Source organism: Callithrix jacchus, chromosome 16, assembly GCF_049354715.1.
Source record: "Callithrix jacchus isolate 240 chromosome 16, calJac240_pri, whole genome shotgun sequence".
NCBI classification, from domain to species: Eukaryota; Metazoa; Chordata; class Mammalia; order Primates; family Cebidae; genus Callithrix; species Callithrix jacchus.
The window spans coordinates 93,134,353-93,147,465 of record NC_133517.1 but is presented as its reverse complement, the minus strand read 5'-3'; the positions used below and the strand labels follow the sequence as shown (position 1 = coordinate 93,147,465).

The following is a 13,113-nucleotide window of genomic DNA, read 5'->3' as shown; positions in this document are numbered from 1 at the left end:
TTTAAACTTTATTGGTATACCTTTTGTAGATACTTTTTCTTTAGTATTGAACCTAATGATGTCCTTTAAAATTTTTTTATTGTAAATATTTAAGGTCTACAACATGTTTTAATGTATATGTAGATACTGAAAAGGTTACTATAGTCAAGCAAATCAACATATCCTGATATTCCTAAAATTTCTAAGGCGCTTTTTTTCTGACAGCCAATGTCAAAGTGAAACAAATATTTGCATTTATAGAATAGGAAGCCTTTGGGAGAAAAGACCCCTTACCCCCTTTTTTCACAGTGTAATGAGCAGAGAGAGGCATTACATGAAAAAAGGAAATTATGAATGAGCACTCTTGGAGGCCAATATTATTGCATAATTTCATTTATTCATATATTTTGCTGAAACACATTTGTAATTGTGCCAATGATTATTATTTCTAATATCTTATATAATAACAATGTGTAATCAACATTTATATCTAGAGGAAGCTTGGTGCACTTGGAAGTTACTGCGTAGCAGAGGTGACTGTAGAGGCAGTTTGCAGGCTTAGGTGTGAGTCTTTGAAATCCCAGGGCTATAAACATTTTTTATGTTTTGGCTCTTGGTGAATGTAACTGTTGGAGATGGAGCTGAAGCTTATTCATGTTGATATAGCTCCCTGAAATTGTAATGTTGCTTTCAGTGGTTCTCTTGATAGTTACCAAGGAAACATATTCTTGGAACTAGCAGTCCTAACTCTAAAAGCATTTTCCAAATTGTTTTTTCAGGGATCTTAGTTTTCTTTCTTCTAATTGGTAGAATCTCTAGGTGTCACTTTGAACATTCTCATTGTGGTGTTTATTTAAATCTAGGTTTGGTTTAAATAAACTCTATAACTAACTCTTGCATTCAACAAGATAGGTATTTCTGCTGTTGCCAGCTTTTATTTTTATTAAATTAATTAATTAATTAATTAATCTTCGAGTTGGAATCTCGCTTTGTCACCCAGGCTGGAGTGCAGTGGCAAGATCTTGGCTTACTGCAAACTCTGTCTCCTGAGTTCAAGTGATTCTCCTGCCTCAGCCTCCCAAGTAGCTGAGATTGGGACAGGTGCCCGAGTCACCACACCCAGCTAATTTTTTATATTTTTAGTAGAGATGGGGTTTCACCATGTTGGCTAGGCTGGTCTTGAACTCCTGGCCTCAGGTGATCCATGCGCCTTGGCCTCCCAGAGTGCTAGGATTACAGGTGTAGGCCACCATACCTGGCTGTTGGCCAGCTTTTAGGTGTGGGAAAATCTCTTGCAAAAGCTGCTTTTGCACTGGACTATTAAAACAACCTGAGAATAATGCCACTCAAACCAAAGCACAATAGGATTAGTCCTTATACTGCTGGTCTACAAAAAAGAGTGAAAGGAATGACAATTACAATAGGGTTTCACACATTTGTGGTGGCCTTCACCATGCTTTCCCTTTGTTTTTTGAATTAGATGGCAGACCAAACTGTTCTGCAGCAATGGTCAGAATTAGGGATAGATACAGGGTTCAGTTCCTAAGAAATGCTATAAAATGTTTATGTACATTAGAAAATATGTTTCTTTTTCAAATGGGCATCAACAGTTTTTTGTAACTTATGAAAACTGATGTAAGATTTTTGAACTGTTTTCTGATTTTTATCTGAAATTTTATGGGTAGAAATGTATTAGTCATCTTTAGATAAGCAGTGTGGTTATTTAGGCCTGGGCTATTTTTCCTTTCTTTCATTCCTGAATGTACGGTATGGTTCATCCTAAGTTGAAGCATAGGCCAGTTTTTGTTTTTGAGATGGAGTCTTGCTCTTGTTGCCCAGACTTGAGTGCAATGGCACTGTGCGATCTCAGCACACATATCTGCCTCTTGGGTTCAAGTGATTCTCCTGCCTCAGCCTCCTGAGTAGCTGGGATTACAGGCCTGCACCATTACACGGGGCCAATTTTTGTATTTTTAGTAGAGACGGGGGTTTACTATGTTGGCCAGGCTGGTCTCGAACTCCTGACCTCAGGTGATCCACCTGCCTCACCTCCCAAAGTGCTGTGATTACAGGTGTGAGCCACTGTGTCTGGCCCAAATTACCTTTTTTGAATGCCTTCTTCCTCCTTTTGTCAGGAATTCCATCATCTGTCTTTTATTTCTTTGCTTATATGTTATCCCTGAGGTGAATTGTTCTATGATCCGTGCCTCAGGGAAATACAGAATACTTTATGACAGAGTACTTGAATTTGCAAAATATATGAAGATACTATTTTCAAAATGTTTGTTCTCTGGACTATCTTTCTTACAACTCTTAGATTTTTATCAGTCAGATGCTTCAAGTAGTCAGTGGAACAAGAATAATGCAATGGAAGAGATAATGCAGTTATTTCAATTATATAGATAGTACTACAGATATAAATTTTAAGAAAAGAAAAAATTCCTTTAGCATTTCAGATATTTTTGTTATGGATTATACATATTGTATATCATATGATTCTAATGATTTATTAGCTATGTTTAGTTATATGCTTATTTTTACATATGGAATATTTTAATAGAAATACTGTGGTATTCTTAAAAATTAAAACTAAACCCAGCCTGTAAAATCTAAGTATGTCATGAATTATCATGCCTTATTAGGTAAGAAACTTGTATTGTTATTAATTTAGAAGAGCATAAGTTTTCAATTTTGATTCTTTCATTTAATTTTTGAGTTTATGTTGATTTTCTTAAGATATTTAGCTCAGCCACTAGGCATTTGTAAACCAAGATTCTTAAATAATTTTAATTTTAGAATTTATGCTTCAAATATTTTTGAGGATAATGTAAAGAAATTAGTGCTATTTTGGTCCCTCTTATCATTTGGATGTTTCATAGTACTAATTAAACAATTTGAGTTATTACAGAATTTTAGAAACTTACTGTTTAAGAAGGAAAAGCCAGGCACAGTGGTGGCTCATCCCTGGAATCCTAGCACTTTGGAAGGCTGAGGAGGGAGGATTGATTGAGGCCAGAGGTTCAAGACTAGTCTGGGCAACATAGTGAGACCCCTATCTCTACAAAAAACCCAAAAATTATTCAGACATCATGGTGCATACCGATAGTTCTAGCTACATGGGAGGCTGAAGCAAGAGGATCACTTGAATCCAGGAGTTCAGGATTATATTCAGGTGTCAGAGCAAGACTCTGTCTCAAAAAAAAAAATTATATATATATATATATACACACACACACACACACACACACACACACTCACACACACACACATATATATATATATGGAGAGACAGAGAGAAGGAGAGAACCATTGCTAATGATATAGCTAATCACATGAAAGCTCATAATCTACTATTTTATTTACTTGAGCATTGCTACGGAAAAGGTCATGGGCTAACATCATAAATAATATGTGAGGGTTAATGATTGTATTACAATTATAGAGTTCTCCATTGTTTGTAAATTAAATTTTGAACTTTACTTGTGGCTAATGTATCAAAAAGTATAAATGAAAAACAATTTGTGATGTTCTCACCCAGATATAATCAATATTATCATCTTGGTTTATATTGTTCTAGTGTTCTCTCAGATTTTGAACATTTAAAAACCTTCTGAGATATACTACTAAATATTTCTCAAAATGTTGTACCAAAGTATACTCCTACCAATAAACATGGTATGAGACTGTGCATTTTTTAATCCTCTGGTCAATATTTTGCCAATTTAATAGGCAAAATACATCATCTTATTATTTTTATTTGCATTCTTTTGATTACTTTTAGATGGAATTTTTTCAAGTGTTGATTAGTTTTTTTAGATATCTTCTTTCACAAAACCCTTTGCTTCCAAAAGTTTCTTAACACATTTTCTGTTAGAACTCTTGTTATCACTCTCATTTCCAGTGAGAGGCTAAATATTCTAATAAAACATACATAGATAAACTAGTTGCCATAATCTATACCATTTGTAAGAGTTAACGTCTCTCTGCTGGACTCAATGTAAATATGGAACTGATCTTGCTTGGAAGTCGTTTTGAGTTTATCTAATTTTTCTGGAAAAGGATAATCATAAGCCCTACTTCCTATCAGCACTAATAGAAGGATCGTGACGTGGGCAAAGAAAATATAAATATTTGACAAATGAATAAGTGTGATAATTAAAACATACCTGAACATAATTGTTAGAATTCAGGTACCAGTAATTTGATTCCTTAAATGGATCATAGTGAGTTTACTTTCAAACACTGTATACTTTATAAAATACATTTGTACATATGAGATTTTAATACAATAATTTTCGTATGAGGTGATATAGCTTATTTTACATTTGATAAAATCATAGCTCAGATATATAACATAAATATGCTGAGGTAATATAGCTAGTTTGGGTTGGAGTCAGTACTTAAAACCAGGCTGCCTGATGGCAAGTACCACGTTGTTTTCTGTTCTCACGGAAGTCTTCAATATTTATGTTACCTGTGAACCTGCACTATGTTGACAATTTGAAACAAATATTATCTATAAGCATTCTTTATAATATTTGGGATATCATAACAAATTACAAAGTTAATTCAAAGCACAATGTTTCAGTTTGCAAATATTGGTTACTCTTACATTTATGACCCTTAGAAGATGACGTGGCAGGCTAAAACTAAACAAGAAAAAAAATCTTAAAAACCCTGTAGAACCTTAGAACCAGTTGAAGCCCTGCGGTGGTTTCCTATCCTGTCTATGTATGTGATTGAGAAGTAACTTTCTGATAACGTGTAGGCATCCATTTATTCAACAAATGTTTAATGAATCGTCTACTCTGTACTAGGCACTATGCCAGATGAATGAGACAAGGATGCAGGACTTAACCTCATGGAATTGAGGGTGAAAGATATTAAACATTTTTTTCAAGTAAATATATAGTCCCATGTATATCAAATGCTCTGAAGAATAAGCACAAGGTATAAAGAAAATGCATAATAGGGGACCTAATTTAGGTCAGAGAAAGTATTTCTTAAGGAGGGACATTTGAGCCCTTAAGGATGAGTAGAAGCAGGTTAAAGGGTGGTAATGGAGAGGGAAGGTGGATGAAATCATTTCTGGGGTACTGAGGGAACTAGTAGAAAGCTGCTCAGTAGTATGGGTGTTGTACAGTGAGAGTTGGAAAAATAAGTCTCTGAGGAAGGCAGTTGATAGATTGTTGAATCTTTCAAAGGAGTCATTTTTAGGTCTCATTTTAGTGTTTCCATTGCTTAGACCATTTTGATGCTTTTTTAATGACCTGTCTTCATGTCCAATTTTGAAATATAAAAGAAACATTTTTAACAACAAATATCATTTTGCAGTATAATCACCTTCTTACTTAATAGACTTGTTTCTAAAAGGCCTCTGATTATATATAAAAATTAAATCTAACCAAAAGGGGAAAATTTACATTTTTTCCCATCACAGATAGTATGAGCTGTGAAATTGACTTGAAAATAAGAATTTTTAAAATATTTGTTTACATTTGTAGAAATTGACCTTTCATAGATGTGAAAAAGCAACTTATAATCAGAAGCTTAAAAATGAAAGCACATGAGGTTGCTTCTGCTTAAGGTAAATGGAAGAAATCTATTTAAAGTTACTTGTGAGTTAAAACATTTGAGATATTTGCACCAATTAAAATACCCTTCATTAGGCCACTGGCAGGCAGTTTTCCTATTCATCTATTGAAATTGGCCTTTTTACAATAGGTGGGCATTTGTGTGTGTGTGCATGTGCACATTTGCACATACTTAAAAAACAGAATAAGGAAGGAGCATAGAAAATGGAGTCCAAAGCAAAGCTTTTTATTCAAAATATTTTTTCCATTGTCATAAATTGTGTGATGTTTAATTCAATAAAGCTTCAGGCCAGGTGCAGTGGCTCACACCTGTAATCCCAGCACTTTGGAAGGCCAAGGCGGGTGGATCACTTGAAGTCAGGAGTTTGCGACCAGCCTGAGCAACAGGGTAAAACCCTGTCTCTACTAAAATTCCAAAAATTAGCCAGGCAAGGTAGCACACTCCTGTAATCCCAGCTACTCAGGAGGCTGAGACAGAACTGCTTAAACCTGGGAGGAGGATGTTACAGTGAGCTGGGAGATCGCACCACTGCACTCCAGCCTGCGTGACAATGAGTGAGACTCTGTCTCCAAAAAAATTAATTAATTAATTAAAAGAGAAATAAAGCCTCCATTTCTTTTCATCACAAAATGGTAGTGGCATTAGCACATACAATGTTTTCTGGATATTAAAAAATAAATTTAGAAGTGCTTTATAAACTGAAAATACTTTATGATTTTTGTGTATGTGTGTGTGTTTAACAGATAGATTGGTATGCACCTATAAAAATCTGAAATTCTAATAATGGTGAAATAATAAAATAACTGAAATGACAAAATGGGGGCACTGTTAGTTGAGAAGAAACCCGTAATTGAACATCTTATTTAAAAAATCATTAAGAAATTTACGTTATTACATGTTTAATTTGTGTTGTTCTTTTGTGACATGATTATGCCAAAAATGAATTCATAGCTTTAAAAACGTAGTATATTTAAATGCCTATTTATTGACAGTGTGTGGAACGGGATAAAGAGGCAAACAGTTGAGGTAAAAAGGGCAAAAAGGACTGAGTCTATTAAATGTCAAAGGTTAGGAGCAATTAAAGGTCAATAAAAATACTAAGCATCTCTGTAAGTGAGTTGATACTTAAAATTTGGCTTACACACTAATTTTAGAGATCTGTTATAGAAAGATGGATGCACTTAGGTATAGAATAACCTAAATGTTTACATGGAGCAGAATTATTCACTGAGAATAGATGGTGATGGGGTGGTTTTCCAAGACTGTAGGAACCTTCAGGAGACATTCTCTTCTACATAATGCTATGGCCACCATTATTGAAATAAGTTAGTAATAGTTGATAAAGTATCTCTGGCCTTGACTGTGGGGTTTCCTGCCCTCCCTGCCAGATTTGGAGGGAAGTTTTAATTTAATGTGTGCTATTTAGGTGAATTTTGCTATATTTTTAAGATACAGTTTTTTTCTAAAATTACATGAATAACCATATAGTCACTATGTATAGCCTTTAGAAGGGTGATTGAACATTATCCACTTTTCTTTAAAAATAAACAAATGGAGAAATTTAAAGTTAAATAAGAAATTAAAACACCTAAGAACATGTTTTCCAAATGTGCTTCTCTTAGAAGCATGGCATTATAAATGCAGATGATAAAAGCTCTATTGTCTATCGTTATTTTTATTGCTTCATGACATCAAAAGGGTATACCACGTATTTTTAGAGTGTTCTTGTCCTTTGCAGCAGCTTGCACGTTGAAGAGATATACTCTGTTGCTGGAGTTACTTGTTTTTCAGGAAAAGAGAAAAGGGTTAGGGAAATGCATAATTTCTCTTACTCGCACCCAGTAGTAGCATTGAGAAGATACCTTGTCCCCATTTTATTACTTCTGATATTTTATTGCTGGTAGCCAGATGTGCTAAAACTCCTGACGACAGCATCTATTCATTGCGTGTTTTTAATAGGCTTAGAGAAATATGAGTAGAGTACATGAAAGCAGCTCAGCTTCACACTTCAGCTGGGAATGCCCAAAAAGCTTACTGCTGTTTAGAATTCTTGCTACAGTCAGGAGAAAGCCGAAAGCTGCACGGGTACTGAATCTTCTACGACTGAATTAGAAGAATAATGACTGTACAATTAACTATCAAGCTCTGTTCATTTAAGCACAGTTTTTACAGAGCTCAGGAGAAATATGGAACTTGATTGGCATGTTTTTATTTGATGGTGTCAGAAAATAGATGACTTTAAAGACAGGTGGTAGGGAAAAATAAGAGAAGGGGGGAAAAAAAAGGAAAGAAAATGCAATTTGAGACATTGCGCCAGGTCTGCAATTCTGTTTTATCTCATTTTCATGGGGTTTTTTCATCCCCACCAAATATCTTACAAAATGAGCTTTTTGGACAAACACTGAACAATGCAAGGTGAGTAGAGCTAAACTATATTTTCTTTTAATATTGTTATTTTCAGAATGATCTTATATGTCTGTAAAATTGTTTTCTATTGAAGTATTAGTATAATAAAGGTGTTCTCTTTTTACCATAAATATAAAATTTTGTGTAGCACTCTTAATTTGATTTTAAGAAGGAAAATAAGCTTACTTAAAAGCAGAGAAAGCATCTTAAATTTAACTACCTTGACCTCTGAAACATAATACAGATATCAGGCTGTTTCATTATTTTGTTTTCTAAATGTATAAAATGACTAACTTAAAAATGCCCGATAGATGTTTTCTTTGTGTTCATGGCAGTGATTACATTGCATATATAAGGACGAGGCTGTATAATCATATGTGATTTGTTTGAAAATGTGAATTAGCAATTGTGCATGCTCCTGTAAAACATGTGGAGATGTTTTCTAGGTTTAAGACATTTCTCTATGTAGGGTAGCTCAATAATCACTTTTAAATAAGCTATATTGTGGAACTGCTAATAATGCTTTTCATTAGGTCGGCTAATTTGGCAGGATTCTTTGTTATAAATTCCTACTGCTTTTTCAGCCTGATCATTTTTCTGTGGTGAAGCTTGTTAAATTATGAACATATGTTTCAGATGGTTTCTCTAGCTTACACTAAAAGATATTCTATTAAAGAATGCTTTTAAAATGCAGTTTTATTGTCCAGCCCAGTTCTTTGCTGATTTAAGTTATTCAGCTTTTGAGAATTCTTCATGTTACATATCTAGTATAAAAAAGATCCCATGTTAACTAAATGTATGTGGAGAAGATTGAGAAAGAAATTCTGTGAACATGGCAATGCATTGAAACCTTCTGGAAACTGACGGGGAACTAATAGTGCATAAAATATTGAATGGCTTTGCTCGTCTCTTCTTTTTAGTATCTCTGAACAATGTGAGGCAACCTATTTTGGAGATTAAAAAATACCTGTTATACAATATGTATCTTAATTTAGAAAATGAAGAGAAGGCTGTTAAAATTTGTTGGCATTTAAAGTATTTACTGATGATAAGTATATTTATAACCTTTGCTTTGAATATGGGATAACATATCTATTTCTTATAAAATTTCACATTGTTTCCTCAATGCAGTTCTATTCAATAAACTAATTGGATTTTGTTCATATTTTATCTTGAGACTAATTAAAAACATTATAACACTATATAAAATGTTAGGATATTCTAATTGGATATCTATATTTTAAGATGCTGTTTTCTTTTTTTAAATAATGCATCACTTTAGTGTTTATAGTTTATGATAAAAATATGTATTTTATGTTATATTTAAATTAAAAAGGCAAGTGTGGATTTCTAAAAATTTCCATGACCTGAAGCTACCAGAGTTTTAGGTTATGTATTTATCCTGTATAAACCTTTTCCTTGTTTTAGTTCCATCTCTTTTTTTTAATGCTAAGAATTTGTGTGTAAACGTATTAATATTAGGGTTTAGGTATACGTCCACTGTAAAAATTATGCTAGTAACGCAGAGTAAGGAATTAGTTTTAAAGTAAGTATAATTCATTTAAAAATCTGAAAATAACTGTTTTTTTGAGGGAATTGTGTGCATCCCTATCACTGTGTACTTGCTTTGGCTTCAAGTTTCTTTTATTGTTGGCATACCTAATAATTTCAGTGAGAGCCTATTAAGCTCTCATTAAAATCTGGACTTTTATGCTGCTGCAATTAAATATTAGATTATGAAGTTTTTAATGCTTCTATTTGACCAATATGGTTTAACTTTTATGATTTTTATCTAAAATTATTCCAAACTACTAATTAATCAATAAAGAATATATCTTGCTTTAGGGGGAAAAGTCTCTGCCTTTATGTTCTTATTAGTCTTTAAAAATTATGTGACCTTATATCACAAATACATCTGTGTATCTTCATAAATAATGAGCTAGTTGATTTACTTTTAAGATCAATCCAGAAGTTCTACAAATAGTTGTTTTAGAAGTATAGAGTTAAAAATTGGCATATGAATTTTATGCTTCACGTATTTTAATTTTGTTTTGTGATCAGTTTAGATACAAGGGTCTTTTAAATGTTTTATTCTGCTTCTATTCTTTTAAATAATATAAATGCCTAGGTATTAACATTTTAGTTAACACTGAAGTGGAAAGTAAAGATATAAACTAAAAAATTATTCTTGAAGAAAAAAATCATGGAAGAAGAATGGCCTGAGTATGTCATCAAAATACATCATATACGATAATTTAAACTTTTTTTGAAAAATGGACCTTTCACTTGGACATCGATGGTCTTCTTAAGCATCAATTTAAGCATCAATTATATACCTATCACCTCTGGAAAGAACAGTTTTTGTTGTTAGCACATGAATAGTAATCATTTAATTGTTTGGACTAGTTAACATGGAATATTCAGTATTTGTATTGTGACATTAACTGTGATATTTAAATTGATAGAAAAATAGCCATCGATTTGGACATTTAGATATTTTATTCTCCATTGCTTTCTGGTAGAGATTGCTAGAATAGTACTATGCATCAGTTGTAGACAACGTATTATTAAAAGGGGACCCTTTCAAGTAGTTTTTAAACGAAGAGTTTGTTTGGTAGCTAATGTTATCCTCAAATCTGCAACTCAACTTTCATTAGGATTTCAGTTGGTGGGGTAGTTGACTTCTATGTCATACTAGCAATAAAACGTTAAAGGATGAAAATCTTCCATAATAACTGCTCCAGAAAGATTTCCATGTTGAACTTGTCAAAAGAGGAAAAATTTTTAAATCCACCAATAATACTGTATGTGTCATAAGTCCCCAAACTGGAGATTAATATAGATTGTTAAGTGGATTAACTAATGATTAAATGAAATTTATCTTTGAGTATGAATTACTAGAATATTTTAGACTAACTTTTTGTTGGAAACCATGTAGCACAACCCTTATATTTCATACTGAAAGTGTTTAGCTTATTCTCTTACTGTGTGGTTTTTGAGTACCATTTTAGTACATGAAGGAGGCAGCAGGATTCTCTGATCTTTTACAGCTAAAATGAAACAACTGGAAATCTAGCAAGAAACAAAAACGTTTCTGCATCCTGTATAAACTCACTTGACTCATTTGATAGGTTTTGATGAAGTGCCACTTCACTTTAATTTTTTGTTATCAGGTCTTCTCATTGTAAACTCTATCTCAAATGAAATGATTTAATCAGGACACAAAAATAATTGCTTTTTTCATTAGTAAAAATGTCAAGTACTGAGTTCAGTATGAAATCTGATTTTTGTGATCTTGTCTTTGGAATCAAACAGAAATAATGAGATGCTAGAAGATATATCTTTTTAGCAGAGTTCATTGCATTGAGTTATCAATTGGTTTGGACAATATTCAAATAAACATGCTAATGATGGCTATTTAAAAATTCATCCGCTAAGCTTTTCCATTTGCTAATTTTTGCCATCTATATTATACAATGAAGAGATCTGTATTTTCCTCTAGATATGATTATTTCTTTCCCATTGAATGTGTGACAGTGAATTTGCTGTGCCTTCTGACCACACAGGGGCATAATACACTGCAATTTATTTAGAGTAGATAAAAAACAGTCTTTCTCCCTTTATAAATATAATGAGATATGCAGACTTTCATATTTAAAAGTAAGAAAAGAAAAATGTTAGTAGAGAGAAGAATATTTAGATTTGTTTTTTTTTTTCCATTACAAGCAAGATAACCATATGATCCAGTTCGTCTGGAGTACTCCCAGTGTATGCCTGCAGTCATCCAGCGATTATTATTAGTGCTATTCTCTCTCAAAAGTGTTGTGATTTGAAAGTAAATTACAGGGCTACTCTAATTATAAAAGTGAAATATAAAGCTTAAATTCACTTAGTTTAAGTGGATTCTTTTCCATTGAAACATTGCCACTGTTCTAAAACATTAATATTTTAAGTAAAATCTGATTTGTTAAATAAATGTTTATTTAGTATTATCTTTGGTCAGAAGTTTTTAGTTATTCCTATAGCATTTATTATTGCTTTGGTTTATGATCAAACCAGTAATTCATGTTCAGGAATTCTGGCAAAGATAATTATTTTTTTATCATCACATGTTAATGACTACTTTGACATTGAAAGAACAACATGCTTAATTTTCATAGTTCTCAGGGTGCAATCTACACAGTGTGCATTATTTGGACTTGGTATGATTCCAGCACAATTGAATTTTCATATTGCATAAAAAGTCTCTGTTGTGAGGTATAAAGCACCCAGTCATTTAATATATATATACATTGTAGGTACATATATATACTTTGTTAAACATATATAATAATTGTTATTATAAAATACTTTTACAACTATAACATTATTATTCATTATAGGCTTAATTCCTTTAACACAATTCTCTATTTAGATTTCTGATCAAAATAGCTTGTGATTTAGATATGTGTGTTATTAGTATTTTCACAAGAATATTTCTGCGGACCTTAGCAATATACTACAATTACTAGTATTGATCCTTAATCTGATACTGGTCTACAGTCTTTAAGTATTTTCTTTATTGAAAGAAGTTTTATAAAGCTACTGCTTTTGGTGATGCCTAACAGGTAAATGTTAACTATACTTTTTAATTACCAACTTATACATGATCATAAAAGATTTTAAAAGCCGAAAATAATTACGAGTAAACTTTTTAAATTCTGGCACTACTCACTAAATAGGAAAATGAATTTATTTCATATGAGTATAGGCTTTCTTCTTATCCATTATCACAAAAAATTCATGGCCCCAGCAAAAGAATTCCTAAGACTCATCCACAATTTTAGTTTCACTTCCAAGTTTGAGAAAATGTAAGTATTTTAGAAATATGTGTGAACATTTCTTATAGGGCAAAATGGAAAAACCCATTGCAAGTTAAAATTATAGTATCTTAAAATGTGAGGGCTCTTTATTTTGCCTGGTGTTTTTTAAACTATGCTTTTTGTTTTGGACAGAGAACACTTTCAAGGTCTAAGTCAATATGTAAAACAGACAGAAGTAGAGCAGCTCTGGTTTAGAAAGTGGGACATGGGACCCATGTTTGGTTCTAAGAAACACATTTGGAGACTTTTTTATTCTACTGCTGTCATTTTA

The 13,113-nt window shown here is 32.5% G+C and overlaps 1 protein-coding gene across 48 annotated transcripts in view; it reads left to right on the top strand.

The window, feature by feature from the left end:
* RIMS2 (regulating synaptic membrane exocytosis 2) overlaps nt 1–13,113 on the top strand; it is a 724,815-nt gene that overhangs the window by 277,320 nt on the left and 434,382 nt on the right. For 19 of the 48 annotated variants that reach the window (XM_035276371.3, XM_078353423.1, XM_035276369.3 and 16 more), the window contains exon 1: nt 7,578–7,989. The exons of the other annotated variants lie outside the window; for them this stretch is intronic. In XM_035276371.3, coding sequence (XP_035132262.1) covers nt 7,868–7,989 — 122 coding nt within the window. In that variant the 5' untranslated portion in view covers nt 7,578–7,867. Of the gene's footprint in view, nt 1–7,577; nt 7,990–13,113 lie in introns of those variants that run through there. 48 annotated transcript variants of the gene reach the window in all.